General features: G+C 44.3%; 7 protein-coding genes across 7 annotated transcripts; 2 read left to right on the top strand and 5 right to left on the bottom strand.

The window, feature by feature from the left end:
* Positions 1-326: 326 nt before the first annotated feature.
* Positions 327-2,345, bottom strand: K441DRAFT_609904 (cell division control protein Cdc6; the record flags this gene model as incomplete). The annotated part of the gene is made up of 2 exons (XM_067645521.1): positions 327-2,239; positions 2,294-2,345. 2 exons carry the CDS (start codon positions 2,343-2,345, stop codon positions 327-329), a joined length of 1,965 nt encoding a protein of 654 aa, XP_067504934.1.
* A 1,503-nt stretch (positions 2,346-3,848) lies between these two features.
* Positions 3,849-6,454, bottom strand: K441DRAFT_695927 (uncharacterized protein). Its single transcript, XM_067652846.1, has one exon. The coding sequence runs from the start codon at positions 6,384-6,386 to the stop codon at positions 4,071-4,073; it is 2,316 nt and encodes a 771-aa protein (XP_067504935.1). The 5' UTR covers positions 6,387-6,454; the 3' UTR covers positions 3,849-4,070.
* A 360-nt stretch (positions 6,455-6,814) lies between these two features.
* K441DRAFT_695928 (uncharacterized protein) lies at positions 6,815-8,209 on the bottom strand. Its single transcript, XM_067652847.1, has 2 exons — positions 7,629-8,209; positions 6,815-7,573 (listed from the first exon to the last, which is right to left on the bottom strand). The coding sequence occupies exons 1-2, from the start codon at positions 8,090-8,092 to the stop codon at positions 6,928-6,930; spliced, it is 1,110 nt and encodes a 369-aa protein (XP_067504936.1). The 5' UTR covers positions 8,093-8,209; the 3' UTR covers positions 6,815-6,927.
* A 270-nt stretch (positions 8,210-8,479) lies between these two features.
* Positions 8,480-9,976, top strand: K441DRAFT_609910 (uncharacterized protein; the record flags this gene model as incomplete). Its single annotated transcript, XM_067645522.1, has 2 exons — positions 8,480-9,581; positions 9,720-9,976. The coding sequence occupies 2 exons, from the start codon at positions 8,480-8,482 to the stop codon at positions 9,974-9,976; spliced, it is 1,359 nt and encodes a 452-aa protein (XP_067504937.1).
* A 6,179-nt stretch (positions 9,977-16,155) lies between these two features.
* Positions 16,156-17,474, bottom strand: K441DRAFT_609913 (autophagy protein-like protein 5; the record flags this gene model as incomplete). Its single annotated transcript, XM_067645523.1, has 4 exons — positions 16,156-16,497; positions 16,553-16,820; positions 16,898-17,272; positions 17,355-17,474. The coding sequence occupies 4 exons, from the start codon at positions 17,472-17,474 to the stop codon at positions 16,304-16,306; spliced, it is 957 nt and encodes a 318-aa protein (XP_067504938.1). The 3' UTR covers positions 16,156-16,303.
* A 347-nt stretch (positions 17,475-17,821) lies between these two features.
* Positions 17,822-18,578, top strand: K441DRAFT_556645 (uncharacterized protein; the record flags this gene model as incomplete). Its single annotated transcript, XM_067643337.1, has 2 exons — positions 17,822-18,144; positions 18,221-18,578. The coding sequence occupies 2 exons, from the start codon at positions 17,822-17,824 to the stop codon at positions 18,576-18,578; spliced, it is 681 nt and encodes a 226-aa protein (XP_067504939.1).
* Positions 18,579-18,769: 191 nt separating this feature from the next.
* On the bottom strand, positions 18,770-19,227 carry K441DRAFT_676901 (uncharacterized protein; the record flags this gene model as incomplete). Its single annotated transcript, XM_067651005.1, has 2 exons — positions 18,770-18,936; positions 19,047-19,227. The coding sequence occupies 2 exons, from the start codon at positions 19,225-19,227 to the stop codon at positions 18,770-18,772; spliced, it is 348 nt and encodes a 115-aa protein (XP_067504940.1).
* Positions 19,228-19,669: the final 442 nt, after the last annotated feature.

Below are 19,669 nucleotides of genomic sequence, written 5' to 3' on the forward strand. Positions count from 1 at the left end.
TTTGATTCTAAATTTGAATATTATGCATTTGTTATGGAGTGCTGGAGGAGTGATTTCATGTGGGGTCTGCATAGCTTATGGTGTAGGTAGGCAAATTCACATCTTGCTTTTAAAGCTGTGTATTCGGTAATTAAGATTAATCTTGACACTTCGTTGAGTCTTCATCGGAGACTATGATCTATTTCTTACATCCAACTCTCCCGGCACCAGGCCACATAACCCGAAGGCTTCATACCGTAATCAGACACATCCAGAATCCAAAACATCAAAATGCTAACAGCACTCAAACATCATCCAATACAATACAATGCAATATAAAAGCAACTCTAAACTGTCTCCTCTCCTTCCAAAATCTCCTTTAAAATTGAACAGCCAGGCCCTACCAGCGCCGCAGACAGCTCCTTACACCCCACCGCACTAGCAATCCTGCGCTCCTCCACAACTCCGGCACCAAATCCTCCCCTACCCCTCTTGCTCGGCGTCGCAGCCGTCACGACCAGCGATCCCGTCTTACCCTCAACAGCCGAGATGAGCGAAAGCGTCTCCAAGCTGCCGACAATATCTCGAAACTCAGTGTTGGTGAGCGGGTGCAGGACATTCTCGCGCTTGCATAGGTTGGTGTAGGCTTCGAAGACCGCCTTGATGGTTGGAGCTGTGCTATGGGTTTTCGACGGGGTGGCGAGGACGTTTTCGACGGGCACGTTCCGCTTCTTCGTCTCGAGGGCTGCGAGAGCGCATAGCACTGCTTTCTGTTGGAGGTTGAGGTTTTGGAGACGCTGCACGGTGCCGTTGCTGAAGACGGCTGCGGTAATGCGAGCCATGTGGGCGATGGTGGCACGGGGCGCATTTTCAACGGTGATTTGGGCAAGTGATGCGTTGAGGGTATCGTAGCAGGTTGGCTTGGCGGGATTGCGGGCGACGGGTGGGGAGGAGAGGTTCATGTTCTCCACAAGAGGTGTTTTGGAAGGAGATGGCGTTGGTGATGGCGTAATTTCGCTAGCTTTCTTCGCGTGCTGGTCCCGAGTGTCGGCTTCAATGAGATCGATAGCTCGCCTGCAGATGTCGAATGCTTTGCGGAGATCGCCGGATTGCGCGGCGACTTTCTTGGAGAGAAACTGGACCGCGGTTGGGTGTATAAATGGTATGTAGTCTCTAGGGCCAGAAGTGCTGGGCGGAACCAAAGAATTGAGCTTCGAAGTAATGACGGAGGCGATTTGAGGCGCGGTGTAGGGAAGAAACGGCAAAAGGTGAGGCTTGAGACCTCGAGCCTTCAGGCGGGGAAGAAAGCGATCCGTGAAGTCGAGAGCGTTGGCAATTCCAACGAGCACGAGGCTAGAGGAGCGTTGAAGAGACCATTGGAAAAGATTATAAAGCAGTTCAAGATCGAGATCTAGAAGACAATCGATCTCATCGAGCGTGACAACGTAAGAGAAGTCTTGCAGCATGAACAGCTCCTTCAAAGCATCCACTTCGTCTCCCTCAGCAATCTCAGTGATGTCCACAAACTCTTCAAGAAGCTTTCTATACAAATCGCTCGCGTTTTTCGCACTCATACAATTGATGTATGCTGTTTTAACAGAGGTCTCCGAGTCAAATTTCCTGCAGATCTCATTTACAAATGCGCTCTTTCCAGTCCCTGGAGGACCAGAAATATAAATACATCCAGATCGGCTCGTTTTTATACGTTCTGAGACAAAGCTGTCCAGCTCTTTACGCTCATTTTCGCGACCAAACAGTGCTAGCGGTGCAGATCCTCTCGCGAACAGCTGACGGGCCTCATTGTATACGGTAGGCGCGGCGTTCCGAGGTGTTGTGGGTGTACGTGGAGTGCGAGGCGTTAACGGTCTTCCAGCAACGATTACACGATGTCTGGGCGTTACTGCGATTTTCTTAGATAACGCATCATAGTGTCGTGGTGTCTGAGGAGTTGAGATTTGAGATGGTTTATCGTTAACTTTAGGGGCCGGTTTCGTGGCTTTGAAGTGGGCATTGATCTTTGCCGGAGAAAGAGCAACACGGATTTGTGAAGTTCCATGTTTCGCTCGTGTAGTGCTAGCTTTCCTTCCTCGTTTATTGGGTGGCTTGACATCCTCAGCCAGCTCGTCCAATTCCATCTCGTCAACATGATGAATCGACTTCTTGTGACTCGGTGTAACGAATGGGTTCTCATTCTCGCTATCATCTAGAATCACGAATTGCCCTCGACGTTTCGCACATGTAGCGACTGCGGAAGAAGCATCTGCATGCGCTTGGTTAGTTTGTTTACCAAGCTCAGGAGTCCGAATGCGCCTACCGGGAGAGTCTGTAGAACCTCTAGTCCTCTTTCCAAGTACAGTGGAAGGCATTCTATACAATATAAATCAACAATGGGGAGGGTTGTGAATGATGACGGGAAAGAGCGAGTGGGAGTGAGTTGAAATTGACGGCGGGAAGGAGAAGTCGAGTCGCGTTCAGGACGTGTTTGCGCTAGTCCTTTTTCGCTTAAGTGGTTTCGTCATTTGTTCCAATCGCTTCACCCAACCGTGATCCGAACTTCTTCAGAAGACCACAAGGCGGCCAGAGCCTTAATCTACTGTATATAGACTCCTCCCATTAAGAAACTAGTACTACACCACAAGGTTCTAAATATTCGACTTTTGGATAGAGCTCTACGGCTTTAAAATCACGGTCTTGGCAAATCTGGCGTTGAGGTAGCCCTACTCGTTGAGATGGTCGGCACTTACCGGAGATGAGTGTATTTGCGACAACGGCACGGTATACATACGCCAAATAACGTCTTCAGATCTCACCGCAATAGCCAATTTTTTGTTTGTCTGACAGGTTTTCGTACAGATCCAATGCAGCTATGTCAGTTGTTAAACATGCAGCAACAAATAGTCATCTCCGGCTTCCATAGGTTGTCGCCTCGTCAATTGATTAATATATTAAGGAGACTGCTAATAACTAATATAATTCTAGTTCGTTGTTATAAGAAGTGCTCCATTTATTGAAGTTGATACGCCAACTTTAAGTCTTTCTATATCTACAAAGGGCTCTGGCACGTAGGGCGTTCGCTCAATCCACTTACTGTGAATGGTAGAACGTAGATAATGTACTCAGCCCTCCTTTTTCCCTTCTCATAAAGTAACAGACTACCAAGGCGGCTTATAAGGTTCAATCGGCCGTGCGATACGCATTTCTTTGGTCTATTTAGAGGCTCTAGTCGATAGCAACGTCTATGACTGTCTACACCGGATTGCTCAAATATGCTCCAGGAAATACGCCTCCACGCAGGCTGCCCACATCCGTGTCATCGGCATTGGCTGTACTACCAAGTTTCTCGGAGAGCTCGATGGGTGCATGGACGACGGACTTGCTGTGATTGGTATGAAATATGGTGCAGTCTTTATCCAGAATATGTGTAAATATATAGAACTTAACAACAATCAATCGAAGCTGGTAATATCTACATCACAGCGCGAAGACCCTGTTTACGAAATTCAACAAACAAATTCCGCTCAGTCCATCAATACTACAGGGGTGAAGTGCGAAAGAACCCCTACGACGTTGCTCGAAAGATCGACAACTTGTGAAGAGCCCTTTGGCACCTTTACAAATTAAACCCTCACGAAAGATAGCAGACAGCAGCACTCTCTAGTTCATTGAACGATATGTTTAAGAATATTGTCATTAGGCCACCGCGCACTTTGTATTACAAGCTACTGCACCTTCTTCCTGCTTATTAGAGTTTTGTATGCAGCAGGATATGTTTCCGGGACATTGAGTCTTAGTTTAGATCATTTCTGCAGTATACTGTGTGGGTTTTTTTATTTCACAAAAAATATATATATATATATTGATTGTATTGTGTTAATGAGAGATACGGTTCAAATCCTGCGATACGCCGCGATAAGTAGCTACTATCGTTAATAACTAAAGGGGCCAATTTTTAGTACCGAAGAGGAAATAAACGCTGGTTCGAGATGTCGCCTCATGGCCTCCGCCATGCCATAGCGTTCCTATATTACCTACTATGTTTCTTGACGCATCATAAACGACCTTTTCACCCACCCACCAAAGGCCTTTCCCACTCAATCAATAAGCCACCACTTGGGCTCCACATATTCGCCCTTAAGCCAGCATTTATTCTCTGCGATACCACCAAAATCACCAGTCCTACTGGTCCTTTCTACAAACATCGGCTCCCTGTACTCAATCATCGGTACTTGCTTGAAACTAAGCCTCTTACTTTTTACAGCCGGGTCTCTCGCCTTCCCCACTACTTCAGCTAAAATGCCTTTCTGCTCCAGGTTAAACCCGCGGCACTCGTCATGNAAGAACATTGCGAGAAGTATGACGAAATTCCGTTTACCCAGCCCCAAAATCTTTTGCTTGCCTTCCGCCCTGTCCCTATTCTGCAAGAAAAATCCCACCCGAAGGACCTCTCCGTCGGACAAATCGATCAAGAATCGATCTTTTGAGAAATCAATCCTCGCCACAGCGACAGCCGGCAAATATGCCATAAGGCCCTTTCCGCTAGGATGCAAGTAGTTTAGAGGCCTAATGATCATTTCCATCCCTTCAGCATTCATAGACGCTGATGCTGGAACACGTTCTGGAACCGGCTGACCAGCCATCCCATGGGGTTGAAGGAGACTCGCAGGCGCCCAACGATAGCCCTGTTCCGCCAGTCGCGGGCCAGCGCTAAATAGGAGATTAGCTGGAATGGCAGGGAGGAGGGAGAGCAGGACTTTCATCCTGTCCTCTGGCGGCGATTGGAGTAAGGGGGAGACATCGAGGTCGAGGAATGAGGCAATGCAAATTGTTTCATCTCCAGGGCAACTGGTGGTGCGTTTGGAGATTGCGCAGAGCATGTCCTGTACATCTCTGTCGGAGTCGTTGTGTAGAGTTTCGGATGTTTTGCGAACAATTAAGATGCGGAATGAAGCCGCGGCAAACATATTTAGGGAGTGTGAGATTGGGTCTTGGAATTCGCCTTCGAGGAGGCGCTGCTGAAGGGTTTCGATGAGAAAAGTAGTATCATTGCCTAGGATATAGAGACGGGGAGGAAGAGCACTTTCTTCGTATGTCCATAGCCGCGTGTTCCATCCACTAATACAGATTCTTGTAATGATTTCGGCGTAGCTAGCATAAGCGGTGAGTAGTTTGAGATCAGGGTCTAGGATTAGGACGCCGTGAGAGGATTTATATATTTGGTGCATCCGTTGGATGGAGAGGTTGCGGAGGGACTGGTGTTTGGGGTCTGCGGGTATGCAAAGTGTATCGAGCCAGAAGGACATCGGCCGTTGCTGTTCGCTGTTGGCGATGCTTTGTATACCTCTGGCAATTTCCATGAGCTGGCACCTACGAATAGAATTGGTTGAAGAATTTCCGAGGCCATCAATAGAAACGTGACTAAGTGCAATATATGGTGTTGCCCTATCACCCTCATGTACCTGGAGGGTGAGGGTTTCGGATGCCGTATTGTCACTGGGTAATCTAAGGAGAGGGATGTTGCCCTTACGAAGCACTTCTATGATTTCTCTGGTTGGAGGACTGATGAGTTCGCAGTCGCAGTCATCCTGTAGATGTCGTTCTTGATGTAATTCGCCAACCTGATTTGCTACGCAATACTGATAAGTGCAACGGCCATGGTCCTGTTTCACTCTAACCGTCCCAAGGCCTGAAATATACGCCTGCATATCATTCGGGAAATCCGTGGAGAGCCGGGAAACAATGTAGGGACACCAACCAGCGCCTCGCATTCGCCGCTCCAGTAAAGGGATCCGTGTCTGACCCATCCGGAAGACGTTAGGATGTCGCCCAAGAGCCTGCTCTGAGGCGACAGACAAGGCTCTGATCAACAGCGCTACGCAGAAATGGACACCTTCCAGTTGCTCTAGATATGGAGACAAGCACTTCCTATAAACGATGATGCGGAAAATATTTTCGTTGATGGCTTGAGCGTGGGCTATGTTTTCCGCTATCATGGCTAACATGCCTGTGTTTTCTAGCACAGGTGAGTAAGGTGATGTGCTATGGTGAACTCGGAGCTCCCAGTCTTCGAGGTACCTTGTAAGTTCAGCCGTGGTAATGTAGTTTCGGCCATCTAAATCCTTGCGCACAAAGTCCTCTAGAGGAACCGCATACTCGATAACGGAAGCCATCAAGCCAAAGAAGAGCCACGTCTGTAAAAACGCGGGTAGTTCATCCACCGTTCTACCATTGAAAGCCAGCCAGCTCTCAAGATCCAGCGAGGTTCCAGAGGTATCAAAGGCTTGCCATAGTGAGAAGTCCCAGCCTGACCTCTGGGGGTATTCGAGAAAGTTACCTCCATCGAATATATCGGCGGGAATGTATGGCACAGAGATAGGCGCTTTGTCACCCTTTAGAGGAAGATGCTCCATTATTCTTACAGACCCACAAAAATATCCATGAAGGATAGAGGACGACGAAAGGTGGATCCTGAGTGTGCTAGCCTGGTCTCGATATTAAGGTGGCACAGCTGCGCTAGCATGCAGCTTGATGTAGCTCTCTAGGGCTGTCGCTTGAAAAATTGAAAGAGATTGCAATGCATATTGTCCTGGAAACGCTATTAAAAGGCAATAGTGAAAAATATCACACTTGGCCATTTTCTGCTGCTCATGTTTTGCTGGTGAGAATCTTCATCCTAAGGCAACTTGGTTTCGAGCGAGGGCATGGGTGGACGTGACAGACGATCCAAACAACGCCCATTTTTCACTTCTGAAGTTCTCGGGTACCTTATGAGCCTAGGATGATAGATAGGTATATTTTAAGATTTTTCCCACTGAACATAATTTCTGTGGAAGCATAAGCCGTATTTCTAGAAGCCAGTAAAGCCACTTAAACGGCGATCAGATTTTCCATTTCTCACGAAAGTCGTGCTATAAGCTACGTAATTAACCAAACCACATATTCTCAACTTTGTCAAGACGAGATGGCCGGAGGGCTAGGAGCATCTGGCGGCATCTGGATAATTTGCGGGCGAGCCTTGTCATGGAAAACGTATACATCAATCTTTTCATGCGTAGTCTCGTCATCGCCGGGGATTTGAAGTACAGTCCGGCTCCCAATAATGAACCCAGACTCGGACATCAAATCAAAGAAAACAGCCTCGCTAGAGTGTCGCACTTTCATAGCTACCACCACAATAGCTTTGGACGATCTCTTCACCAGCACGGCCAGTGTGCGAACTAGAGCAGGACTGCTATCTGGGTTATAAGTACAATCGGCCACAAGGATGAGATCGAATAGTCTATCCCTAATAGGTAAAGGTAAAGGATTCTCCCAATCCAGAGTGTTAAATGAAACGTCGGATGATATTGCCGCGTTCATACCATTGATGTTCTTCATAGCAAGTTCTTCGGCTTCAGGTAGATCAGTCAGGATAACTTCACAGTCTGGAACCGTCTGTGCCAGCCCAATCCCAACAATGCCACATCCGCTTCCAAGCTCTAAGACTTTGAGCCTTTTATATGTGGCAGAGCTGAGAACTTCCTCCAGCAGTGGCAAGCCTTCTGCTTGTAGACCTACCATGCGGTCTAGAAAGGCTGAAAGAGCCATGCCAGCATCCCTAATATTAAATTCAGTTTGTGTTTTCTAGTCGTCAAGAGGCGGACAACGAATACCATAGATGGCAAGCTATACTCTCACCAGTCTCCTCCCATATGCTGAGAGTGCGATTACTCAATAGCGTGAACCGCCTCTCTACTTTTTTCTCGGCTTCATTTATGCCTCTGGGAACATCTACCAGTCCACTCCAAGCAGATATTATGCTTGGCGGTTCTGCATTATGGTGCTTCTCAAAATGATCTGAGTTAGGGCTTCCTTTGGTTCCCACGTGCACTCGTACAGGCCAATCCAAGTCGGTAAATGCCAGGTCAAAGACAATAGGAAAGGACCGCATGCCGCCTGTCCATTTCAGGGTTTTGCGCAGATAGATATCTCCTTCGGGATCGTCTGAACGAAGGGTAGCAGCGAGAGTTACGTCATCCGGAAGAAATGTCTCTCCCAAATCGGAGGTGATGGTGATGAGTGTTTTCAGGATGTTTCTTTCGACTCGAGGTGGTTTGAGGAAACGAATGTATCGCATATTGGCAAGCCCGTGGCGATGGAAGACAACATTCAAAATTAAGGAGCAACAAGGCAAGGCCCGCCACAAGCGGCGGCAGACGATAGAACTTTTCAATGCATAGCAATTGTTTGGTAGGGCGAGTAGCTGCTTCAATCTCGAGTTCTAGACCAGCTCTTGCTGGAGGGTATGAGATGCTCGAGGCTGAGACGTCAACCCTCCTGACTCGCACCTTATAGTGCATGCGAGGGTCGCAGAGCAACATCCCGCCATCCCGCCATCCCACCATCGTAACATCGCAACATCGCAACATTGCAATCTCCATGTCCTTTTGGACAGCGGCCAGCACCCGCTGCACCTCTATCTATCTGATCTATCTGAATTCGTTACTCTCAGCGCGTCGGTAAAATGTACCGTCGCAACGACCCTCGTTTTACCCGCACTCTACAGAACGTCGTCCACAACATCGAATCCGCAAATGAATCGGCACAAGCCAATCTCTTCACCTTCGCACACGACTATATCAATCCGTGCGTTTCCTCCATTGGGAACTGCTTTCAGTCCTGCTTTACGCCATGCTTCCCTTCACGCGAGGATCGCCTCCGTCGCAATCGTGGTAGGTCGCGGGGAAGGGCCGAATTAAGCTTCGACTTTTACGACGATTGGGAAGATGATGAAAACGATGGGTTATTAGGATGGGGGAACGACGAACTGGACAGGTTACTCGCAGGCTCGAGGAGCTATGGAGGCGCGACTCAGCCTAGCCGTCAGCGAGCCATGAGCTATGGCACACGCCGGGATGGAAGATTCCCCAGCGGTCGAAGAAAGAGCGCTGTACAGCCTCACGATGGCGGACCTGATCCAACAATCATTCCGAGCAGCTCTTATTTCGGATTTCTAGGCCGGCTGCCTTGGAAGATTGGCGGAAAAGGACTGAGGTACAAACCTTCGGCAGCGGACCTTACGGAGCATCCTGGCGCATCACGCAGAGCAGGGTTAGAGGAGCAGCCATTGATCGAAGACAGCGGTGAAGATGAGATGCGTGGTGAGCGAAGGAAGGGCCACAGACGGAATAGAAGCCATACAACAGGGTCGGGCCACACCACAGATTCACTAAGTTCACGAGGAGATATATTCCCTAGTGAAGATGAAGATGATGCAGTACCGTTGGATGATGAGTTCGCAACGGTCCTGGAGCGACGGACAACAGGACTAGGTGCTGATGACACCAATAGCGGGAAAACACGTTCTGGAAAGAGGTCAACAGGCTCACGAATGTCGGCCAGGACGGCCTCCTCACGAAGCACGCATGAGTCTGGGAGAAAGTCAGGAGGCAATTCGCAAGTGAAGCGCTCGGAATCGGTCATTGAGGCTGTTCCTACATTGTCAGATCTAAAGCACGAAGAGGAGCGTGTACAACAGGAGGAGGAAGCAGAAGTGGAAAGGAAGCGCCGGGAAGCTCGCCAGCTAGCTGCGAAATATGGGCTGAGCGTTGAACAATCCATAGTGAGTGATCTCAAAGACTTCACCTAGCAAGTTCTGGCAAATTAATAGCACAACCAGTCCCCCACCACGGAGAGCAAAACAGAACCTCCCATCTCATCCTCCCCCATACCACCCTCACAAATGATTTCCATCCTTCCTTCAGCATCTCCCTTACTCTCGCAACCTAATGCCGAAACTTCATTCACAACCGAAACGGTTCCTTTCCCAACCTTCGATCTTCAGACCACACCAGAAAGTGGGGCGTTCGATGTGGATGGCTCCGAGCTCGAAAGCGCCGCCCATACACCTAAGAGGCCATTGTCAGTGAGAAGCGGACAGACTGGACTTGATAGCAAGCCGGCGTCGACGTCCACGTTCGTTCCCGCCCGTCTACCGCATTTTGAAGGCAGACCGGATTGAGCACCCTTCCCTGCTGTTTTTGTCTTGAACTTTATTAGCCTGCTAATTAAGAGGCGTTCTATGATGTTCTCATGAGAACAGAAAGGCTGGAATCGTCTGGAACACCACGCTCCAAGGCCATTTTTGTCGTTCCGCAAACCCTCAGCACAATCTAGGATTGTGGTGGAGCACAGTAGAGGGGGCTCGGGCTGCAGGGCTTGCTAGGAGCACTCAAAGACGCACATATTCCCCAGTCTGTACTGGTAAACTTTGTTCCTGCTGTTCTCAGCACATTCAGAGTTCCTGCCACCTCAATAACGTTGGAGATTCTTCCCAAAGTAATACCATGCAGAGCCTCAGCAAAATAGTCGGACTTGGAATTCCTAAATTTGTGTAAGACAGGGTACACACTAGCATTACGCTCTCCTGAGCTTCTCTGTCTGCATCAACTGCGGGCTTAGATGAGAGGCACAGGAGTGGCAGGGGTAGAAATCACATGCAACCAATAGCTCTTCCTATACATCCCCTTTTAATTTTGGAATTTCTTTCTAGACTAAGAATAAATGTCATTTAAGGACGGGCACCCAACTCTAGACACTTTGCCACTTCTCTTCAGTGGAGTCATGTAATAATAATAATAATAATAATTCATTGCTTAACGTCCGATTCGGATCCCTATTAGGCCCACACAGACTACTCCTTATTTACATATAGGGAGAAAACTCTATTTAAGAAAAATAAGAAAACCCCGTAATCCATCTCCCCGCCTTTTAGGACTCGCCTACTTAGCGCCTACAAGTCGCCTATAGTGCTCTACTACCTTACTATTTAACCTCCTTAGGAACCACTGCTACCGTAACAAGCCTATAAACGCGCTAGTATTACAAACTATTACTCTACTACTATAGAGTTACTAGGGGGCACCTACTACTCGCCCCCTTACCTTCTATTACCATTTCCCTTATAACCCAAAACTAATTTAGCATATTTTAACTAATAAGCCACTAGGTAACCGCCTTAAGGCCTTTTTATATTAAGAGCAGTGTATTATAGTTCTCTATACTAGCTACTAAGAGTATTATTTCTTAATTAGTATATAGGGGGCATAGCAGTATTATATATTTTGGTATCTATCTTAGCTAGCTATATTCGCATCTTAGGCTACCTACTAGAACACCTACCTAGTAAAGCTAATCTTTTAGTCCTATTATTCCTATTCTTAAAAGTATTGCTATTATATTTTCTACCTTTATTAGGCCTTCTCAGAGCCCTTAGGTATTTACCCCCTATAGCGTTAACTATATTATAGCTTAGGTTTGTCTTACCTAAGTTAGCCTCTATACCTTTAACTCCCATTTACCTCTTTAGCGTTAGTCTAACCAGTATTATATTACAGTAGATAGTTTCCTAGCGTTCTTACATATTCTACTTTAGCTCCTTTCTCTATCTTACTATTATCTTTACTAACCTCTTATACGTCTCCCTTCCTCCTCTATATAGGCCTAGGCCCTAAAGCAGCACTATTCTTCTTTTACTTTCTTTACCTATTTCTCTAATATCTCTTCCCTACTTTAGGGTTATTAGTTTATTCTCCTATAGGGCACCCTAAAGTCCCTCTATAGTTTACTTAGGCGTATCTTAATATACTTTATAACATTAGAGTTACGTTTATTTTACGTCCTTTATATTACAGCGGCTTTAATATATAACTATAGGGGGGGAATATTAGATTCCTTCTTAAGCAGTGCTATAGCCGTTCGCTTATACCCGCCTATAATACTCTAAAAATAGGCTATTTAGACCTTTTAAAGTGGTTTAAGAAGTAATTTAGGGGGGCCCTTTTTAGTTTCTCTAATGGCCTAAATACTAGATCTATATATTATGGTTAGCCGGACAACTACTATATATAGTAGGCGTAACCTCTAAAAGCATAAACCCTATATAAAATTAATAATCCTAAATAAAGTAATAAACTATACTTAGCCTTTATAGGCCGCTTACGCCATATATACGCTCTACTAGAGCTTACTATTTACCTATACTCCTAATACCCTTAGGCCCTAAACTAGTTAACCCCTAAAGCCTTAAATATAAATTATATACTAAAGATCTATAGATTAGTTATATTTTCTTATAAAATAGATTAGCTAGTATTTCTCTAGTAAAAATTAGACTCTATAATATTTTGCCCATTCTATATAAGTATTATAGGCTTTCTCTAGTATTCTATAATTCTCTACGGCTATTAGCCCATATATAATTAAGTTTATATTATTAATAAAGCCTATTCCTTAGGTTGCCCCTTCCTTAAAGAAGTTAAGTAGGTTACTTATAAAGAAAAGGAAGAGTATAGGCAAGAGGGGTAATCCTTATAGTATTCCTATTACAACTATAATAGGGGGGCTCTAGTATCCGCTAAAGACTAGTAATATTTCTTTCTAGCCTATAAACCCTTAAATAAATTATATAATCCATTCTAGGAAGCCCTTTGCCCTAAGAATATATAGGAGACGCTTATAGGGTATATTATTATAGGCACCACTAATATCTAGGCTAAGCATTAATACTATAAAGTCCTTTTATATCACCTATATAGATTTAATAGTAGTAGCGAGTAGCGTAAGTACTAATAGTATTAAGCGGTTCTTTCTTACCCCTATTTAGCTTTATAGTAGTAGGGTATGTTCCTCTACTATATCTACTATATATTCCGCTATTACCCTTTCTAAAATCTTACTAAGGGTATTTTCTAAGGCAATAGGGCGGTAGCTTCCTAGGATTAAGTAATCTACTTTACCTTCTTTTTATAGGATAACTATTATTATAGATCTTCTAAGTCGTGGGTAGTAGCCTATAGTAAAGTATACTCTAGCTACATTTATAAGCTAAGGTGCTATAAGTGGCCTACAGGTTTTTAGGGCCTTATTTAGAATCCTATCTAGTCCTAGTACTATATTATTTAAAAGGCGGCTAATAGTTCTAGCCATTTCCTCTATTATTATATCGCTGTTAACCCACAGGCGAGTTACCGGTATTTCGCCTATAATATTACTAAGGTCTACTAAAGCTAGTTAGGGAAAGAACCTTTCTATAAAAATCTTTACCTTCTTATTATTATTGTTTATAGCCTATAATTCTCCTGCTCTTTATAGGGGTAGTAAGTATAGATCTTCTACTAAGCGCCCTACCTTTTTCTTTACCTATTTTACTATAGCCTAAAGGCCCTTATTATAGGGGAGGCTTAGGTTAGAAGTATACTTATTTATAAACCATTTCCAGTTATTCCTTACTTCTTTTTTTAGGGTATTCTTTAGCTAATTTCTTATATCTTTATATCGTCTCTTATCTTTAGGGTTATAGCTACTTATATATTTCCTTTTTACTTATTATTAGCTAGTAACTAGAACTACGCATTATATAGACCATATATATTACGCATAGGGGCCTAGTTTTAAGATTAGGCAGTGCTCTTTTAGTCTATTTTTAATTGCTACCTAAATCCTTTCTAGTCTTCGGTCAATTTCCTTAGGGGTGGCTAATAAGCCTCGCTCGTTTAGTATTAGGTAGATTTCTTCTAGGTCTTAAAGTTATTATTTAACTATATTAAGGAAACTGTCTATCTTAAGCTTCCTTATTACGTATCTTTTTCTATTTAATTATGCTTTAGTATCTAGGTCTAGCTATATCTAGATAGGGATATAGTCTAGGGTAAGTGCCCATTTTTCTTTAGGGTTACACCTTTTAAGTCTCTAGTATAGGCCTTTATCCATAAATATAAGGTTAATTATACTTCTAGCGGTGCCTTATTGCCATATAATTGCTCCTAGGGGGGTAGCTAGCTTAAGGCCCCAAATATCTATAGCTCTTAGTAGGCACTCTAACTATTAATCTACAGTAATATAAATACCCCCCTACCGCGGATAGTAGAGGTTTATATCTCCTAGTAGGATAGACTCTATACCTTTGGTTTCTAATAAGCTTATTACCAATATAATATTCTCTATTTATAGGACCCCTTTAACCCTAGGGTTATACACATTAATAATTTATACCGGTCCCCTATATATTTAGATTATTATAACTATAATATCTAGGTTAACTACCTACTATAACCATAAGAACAGGCTAATAGCCTTATTAATTATAAAGTACACGCATATAGCTGCTTTTAGTTTATATAGGAGCTGGAATCCTTAGGGGCAGTATATTAATTATATAAAGGTATTATAATACGGTTCTTATATAGTAAGGATATAATATTTCTCTAGGTCTAAACTATCTAGTAAGGGCCTTATAAGGCGGTAGTTTATATTGCCGCAGTTATACTATATAATAGATAGGTAGCGGACCCCTAGCAAGGGTCCTTTAACTCTCCTTTGTTCCTTACTTCTTCTATTTCTACTTTCTCTAGGATATTTAGAGCTTCTATCTCTTATATCTATACCCTAGTTACTACTTATTTTATATAGAGCTTTCTATTCCCGTATCTTATATTCCTATTAGCGCTTCTATATTTAAATCTATTATTATTACCGGTTTTTCCCCTATTCTTACTAGTTGGCTATATGCCCTTTATAGGTCGGCTATAAATATTATATTTACCGCATTAAGTCTAATTCTTAATTATCCTAGTTTTAAGCCTACTATCGCTGTCTATAGGGGTCTTCCTACGGGGCATCCTCTCCCTTATATCCCCTATAACCCTTATGTCCCTAATTAGTCTAGTAATATTATACAGCGTCACTTCTAGCCCGTTAAGGCTTAGGATAGCTAGCCTAGCCCTCTAGTATTAAAGGTAAAAAACGCTAGGAAGGCGCCTGCGTCCCCCTAGCTTATTACCTATTATTTCCATTTATATAACCTAGTATATAGTTATTCCCGCAGCTATTAAGCCCTTACCTTCCGTCTCCTATATTTAATATAGTCTTCTCTCTCCTACGCCTTATATATACTTTAGTAGCAGTTTACGCATTTTATTTAGTCTTAATTTAAGCAATATCTTATATTATAGGGGCCTATATAGTAGCCACAGCACACCTATACTACGCATATAGATTAGGTATGTCCCCATTATATATAGCAATAATATTATTCTAGGCGTAGTTTATAGTTATAAAGCCTTATATTATATATAAAGCCATTTATAATTATTCCTTTTTAGATAAGGAGTTTTTGCATTCCTAGTATATATATACTGATAATAAGGGAGCTATATATTCGTCCGGCGTCTCCCTAGCAAGTCTTTAGTAACCCTTATATCCTCTTATTATTCTCATTATATACTTAATTTGCATTTTCCTATTAAAGCTATTAAATTTAGGTGATTTTAAGTCCTAGTATAAGGCGTTCTATTTGTCTTACTATCTTCTATATAATTGCTGTGTTATCTACCTAGCGTCCCTTTTCTACCCTAAGGCTTATAGAAACCGCTAGGACTTTAACTAGGTAATCCTTATAAAGTACTTTTATACTAATACATTCTCCTAGCCTATCCTCTACCCTTACAGCTCGTTCCTTTACCTATTAGTCCTTTAAGGTAACTCTAATATCTCCGCTCTTAAGGTATTAGACTATAATAGTATTATAGACCTCTTTATATATCTCTATAAGGACTTCTATTTCTAATTATCCCCTAAGCCCCTTTACTTATTCTATATTTAGTTATATTATAATTATATACCCAATTATTAACTTAAGGGAGGTAGGTTCTCTATGCTATAAAAGCATAGCTATAGTAGCCTAGGTACGGTTCACCGGTAAAAGGGAGTTATACTTATTTTTAATTTTACTTAGCCGTTAGAGGATTTAATTAAGGGTTTACTAGAGGGGCGCCTAAGGTTCGCTAGACTAGCGAAGCTATTCTACTAGCTGCATTAGTTTATTATAGCTAACAGTTACTCCCCTATAATTCTAGATACTAGACACGTCTAATAGGCTTTATATTTTATTAGATGCCTTCTTAATAGAGGTATTTCCGCTTTATAGTGTGGTATTCGCCCGTCTTTATTGTGGAGGGCCATTGCTAGGCGTAGTTCTAGCGGTCGCGCGCGAGTGCGAGCCACCGTCGTTCGACGTGTGCCTCCCCTGCGATNNATGCATCTNAGGGGGATTCTCTGGGTGTTTTTCAGGGTTCTTTTGGTTGGTTTTGGTCTTTTTGGGCCGGGTGCAGCAAGAGCTCCTTTTGGAATTAGGTAATTTCTAGAGTGGAGTCATGTATATGTGTTACTAAAATTATACACTGTGAGGTTGGCTTTAAGAAGGTCGTTTCTCTACTTTTAAAATAGTCCACTGCTAGTACATATATGAAAATTAATCGATGCATTAAAATCCGAAACACCCATCGCGCAATCAACCCATCATCACAACAACTAAATGCAACCAACCATCGGCATAAGTTGCTGCTCTAACAAGGTCTTCAAAGTTCGCGCTTAGAGGTACCACAGCTCCATGAAGCACAGCATGAGCAAGCAGGGGGCTGCGTCTACTTGGGAATAAAGTGGGGAGGATAGAATTAAGAGCCGTGCCGAGTGTTTGTGGTTGTCCTGCAGTATTCCTATAAGTGTTAAAAACGCGAACTGCCGAATAATGAGGACTCACGAGATGAGAGAGCAGGAGTGACTAGAGCTTGCACGACTCGTAGTGACCCTGGCGTGAGTCTTTCTTCAGTGGTGCCGGGAGCGGCGTGGGGGAGGTAAAGCTTCACTGGCAAGTGCCGCAGAGTTGAACCCTGCGGGTTTAGTAGCTTCTGATTGACGGCGTTGAACATTGGGAGGTCGTGCTTTTCGACTGATTGCCAAAGCTGTGTTGAATCATCTTTGCTGAGGGACATGACGACTTTGGCGGTGCCGTTACGAAGAAAATCAGCCTTGTATTCGTTAGATATCTCCATTACAGATACCCCCTTGCGTGGGCCGAATTTCGAGACAGCTTCACACTCCATACCTCTTTAACGCTATTGATAAACGAATCATGCAAAACCCTGCCTTCAGCATCTAGCTTAAAGAGTTGTTCAACTGGCCATTCGGTGAAATGAACCGTTAATCTCCAAGGCAGTATATCATCTTCAGTCTTCGTTTCTTCATTTCCCACGCTTGGCTCTTTTGTTCCGAGACCGTCACGGCTAGTTGGATAGGTTGGCTCACTGCCGGAGTACAGATCATAGAGGAGGCCTACTGGATAATGCCATTTCAAAGGCACGCCCTCGTATGAGAGCCAACCCTCGGAGAAGGAGACATCTGGGTCTATTAGGAATGATGAGAAGAAGGCGAGTAGACGGGGGAGAAGGAAAGGCAGGTAAGAAAGGCGGGGAAATTGGATCTGTCACAATTATAAGTGTCGATATTCTGAGGTTGCAAACGAAATAGCATTCCTAGCAACGCTAATGAACTCATGGGAATACCAGATAAGGATCTGAATGATCAAACGTCCTGCACTCCGAGCTCGCCAGTCTAATCTCTAGTGGTATAGAGCCATTCCAGACCTTCTTCTGCAAGCTGCTGAGATTGCGAGGACTACTCATCGCCGCAGGAGAGTTGTACACGGGAAGCTTGGCCTGCAAGCGGAATGCCAAAGAAGCATCGTTGACAAGGCTAGTGTTTCTTCTGAAGGCTTCCGTTATGTGGGAACATGTTTCGTTGGCGTCTGCCTAATGAGGTCTAGCGGAAAAATCGGGTGTTCAGAGGGCTGAGGAACGAAGGCCCGTTCACTATTTATTTCGTTGTTATGACAACCCGGCATGAATCTCTCACTGTTTAACCTGTACATAGCCACTTTGCTGCAGTCTCTGACTTCTATCTTATACTCCGATATTATTCCTCAATGGTAGGTAGCTCCATTCTCCAGCCCGCTCTCCAGGCGCCCTGGACGATGGATCTTGCCTTTACCCGCCCACGAAAACGCTCCGCAAGCACCCCCGAGCTAGAGGAATATGATCGAGGCTCTCCCTCAGACCCTTTCGGCGAGCCATTGAAACGGACAAAGACAGATAACGAACTCGATGCCGTGGACATAATTCCTATCGCCGAAGCCTGGCCCGTTGATATTGCTAGCATACTCAGTTCGCCAACCTTAATGAAGCCGGTAGAGACTGGGTTACAGGCACATAACAACTTTGGAAATTACAGAGAGGGGAGCAGCATGTTCGTTTTGTGCGTACAGGGAGATTATCAATTGCATTACGACTTGTTGTGGTAGGAATAGAGCTCCTTACGTTCTACACAACATCTTTTTTTCCAAGTTACAGAACCTCTGACATTTGTTGCCTAGCTCCATTCTCCCAGACCTATACTCAATCTCTCCGAGTCTTCAAGCCCTGGTTCTCTGTCGCAATCCTTCCTCGCATAGTCCTTCCGCCTCTGCGTCCTTTTCGCTACCATTAGTACAGGCCGTGGGGCCTTCATATAATCATTTTGTTAGACTGGGACTTTTACATCCTTTGGGTGGAGGTCAATGTCCATTAGATGCATTGGTTTTGGTAGACTCTAGAGGACGTCGGAGGCTGTTGCTTCCCTTTGGATGGGGCGCAGGCCGACACGTAGCCGATGTAGGTGGCGGGAAAACAGTTCAAGATAGGTTGATGGACTTATTAACAAAAGCCGTTGGAGAGCTGCAGAAGGAAACTTAATAGTAGAGAAGTGGAAAAGGATGCCACCTTTAGCTTAAATTTTATATTGCATGGTCACCACTACCACAACTCAGATATGAGCTCGTAATGTCTGTGCCTTCCGCAACTATGCTCTACCAAACAAATACCATTGAAAATTAGTCAGTTTAATGACAAGTTAGGCCTTGCGGATGGTGCCCACTCAACACCCTTCAACTAAACCTAGTCTCCTTGTCCTTAATTGGGATATCCTTTCCGGTTGCATTCTTGTACTGACTGCGAATGAAATCCGAGATCTGCTCGTCCTTTGCCTGTTCTACCGCCGACTCGTTATTCTGCGGGCCTTGGCCGAAAATCTTCTCCTGAACTAGATCAATGCCTGTAGTTATCCGCATGTTAGTATACTCTACATGTTCACATTGACTAATACATTGTTGGATTTTCCGTTAGGTGAAAGGAATTTCAGGAGGATGAGAGAGGGAAACTCACCCTTATCTAGATAATCCTCATTCTTCTCACTCTCCTTACCACCCCCAGCTGCGCTATTGAGCTTGTTGCCAAGACCGCCGAGAAACCCGCCAGCCCTCTCTGGTTTGTGCTCGTTGGAGGGGTTTTGACTTCCCTCGTTACGCTGTTGCATGTCGCCGGCGAATTTCTTGACAAAGTCCATGACGATTAGTTGATCGAGTAATCTTGGAGTAGTTGTGATGCAGCTGAAAAATTGCTAGATAATTGTTTGTTGATGAAGCTTCAGGAAGAGAGGAGGCAGGACAATGATGGATTGGGTCAGGAGAGTAGCTACCCTGTTTCTTAAATACACAACTTCCAAGTTAGCTGCATTGCGCAGTGAGGCGTGTTAGTCGATCATTCCGATCCACATTATCATTGGCGCCCTTGGCAGATGGAAGAAGAAAGCTGAAAAGAAGGTCTGGACTGGATGGAAGAGTAGCGAGATGCTTGCGCGCGAGAGGTGAATATTTTGTAGCTACAAACACAGTCACAGTGGTGTGGGTTTCGGAAGAGACTGAAGCTGTTCTTCAAGAGAGCCTCTTCTCTCGTATTTATAGAACGGCTAATTGCACCTACTCGTTTAACTCTTAGGAGCTTCGTGA

This window comes from Cenococcum geophilum, assembly GCF_001692895.1.
Source record: "Cenococcum geophilum 1.58 unplaced genomic scaffold K441scaffold_17, whole genome shotgun sequence".
Lineage (NCBI taxonomy): Eukaryota > Fungi > Ascomycota > Dothideomycetes > Gloniales > Gloniaceae > Cenococcum > Cenococcum geophilum.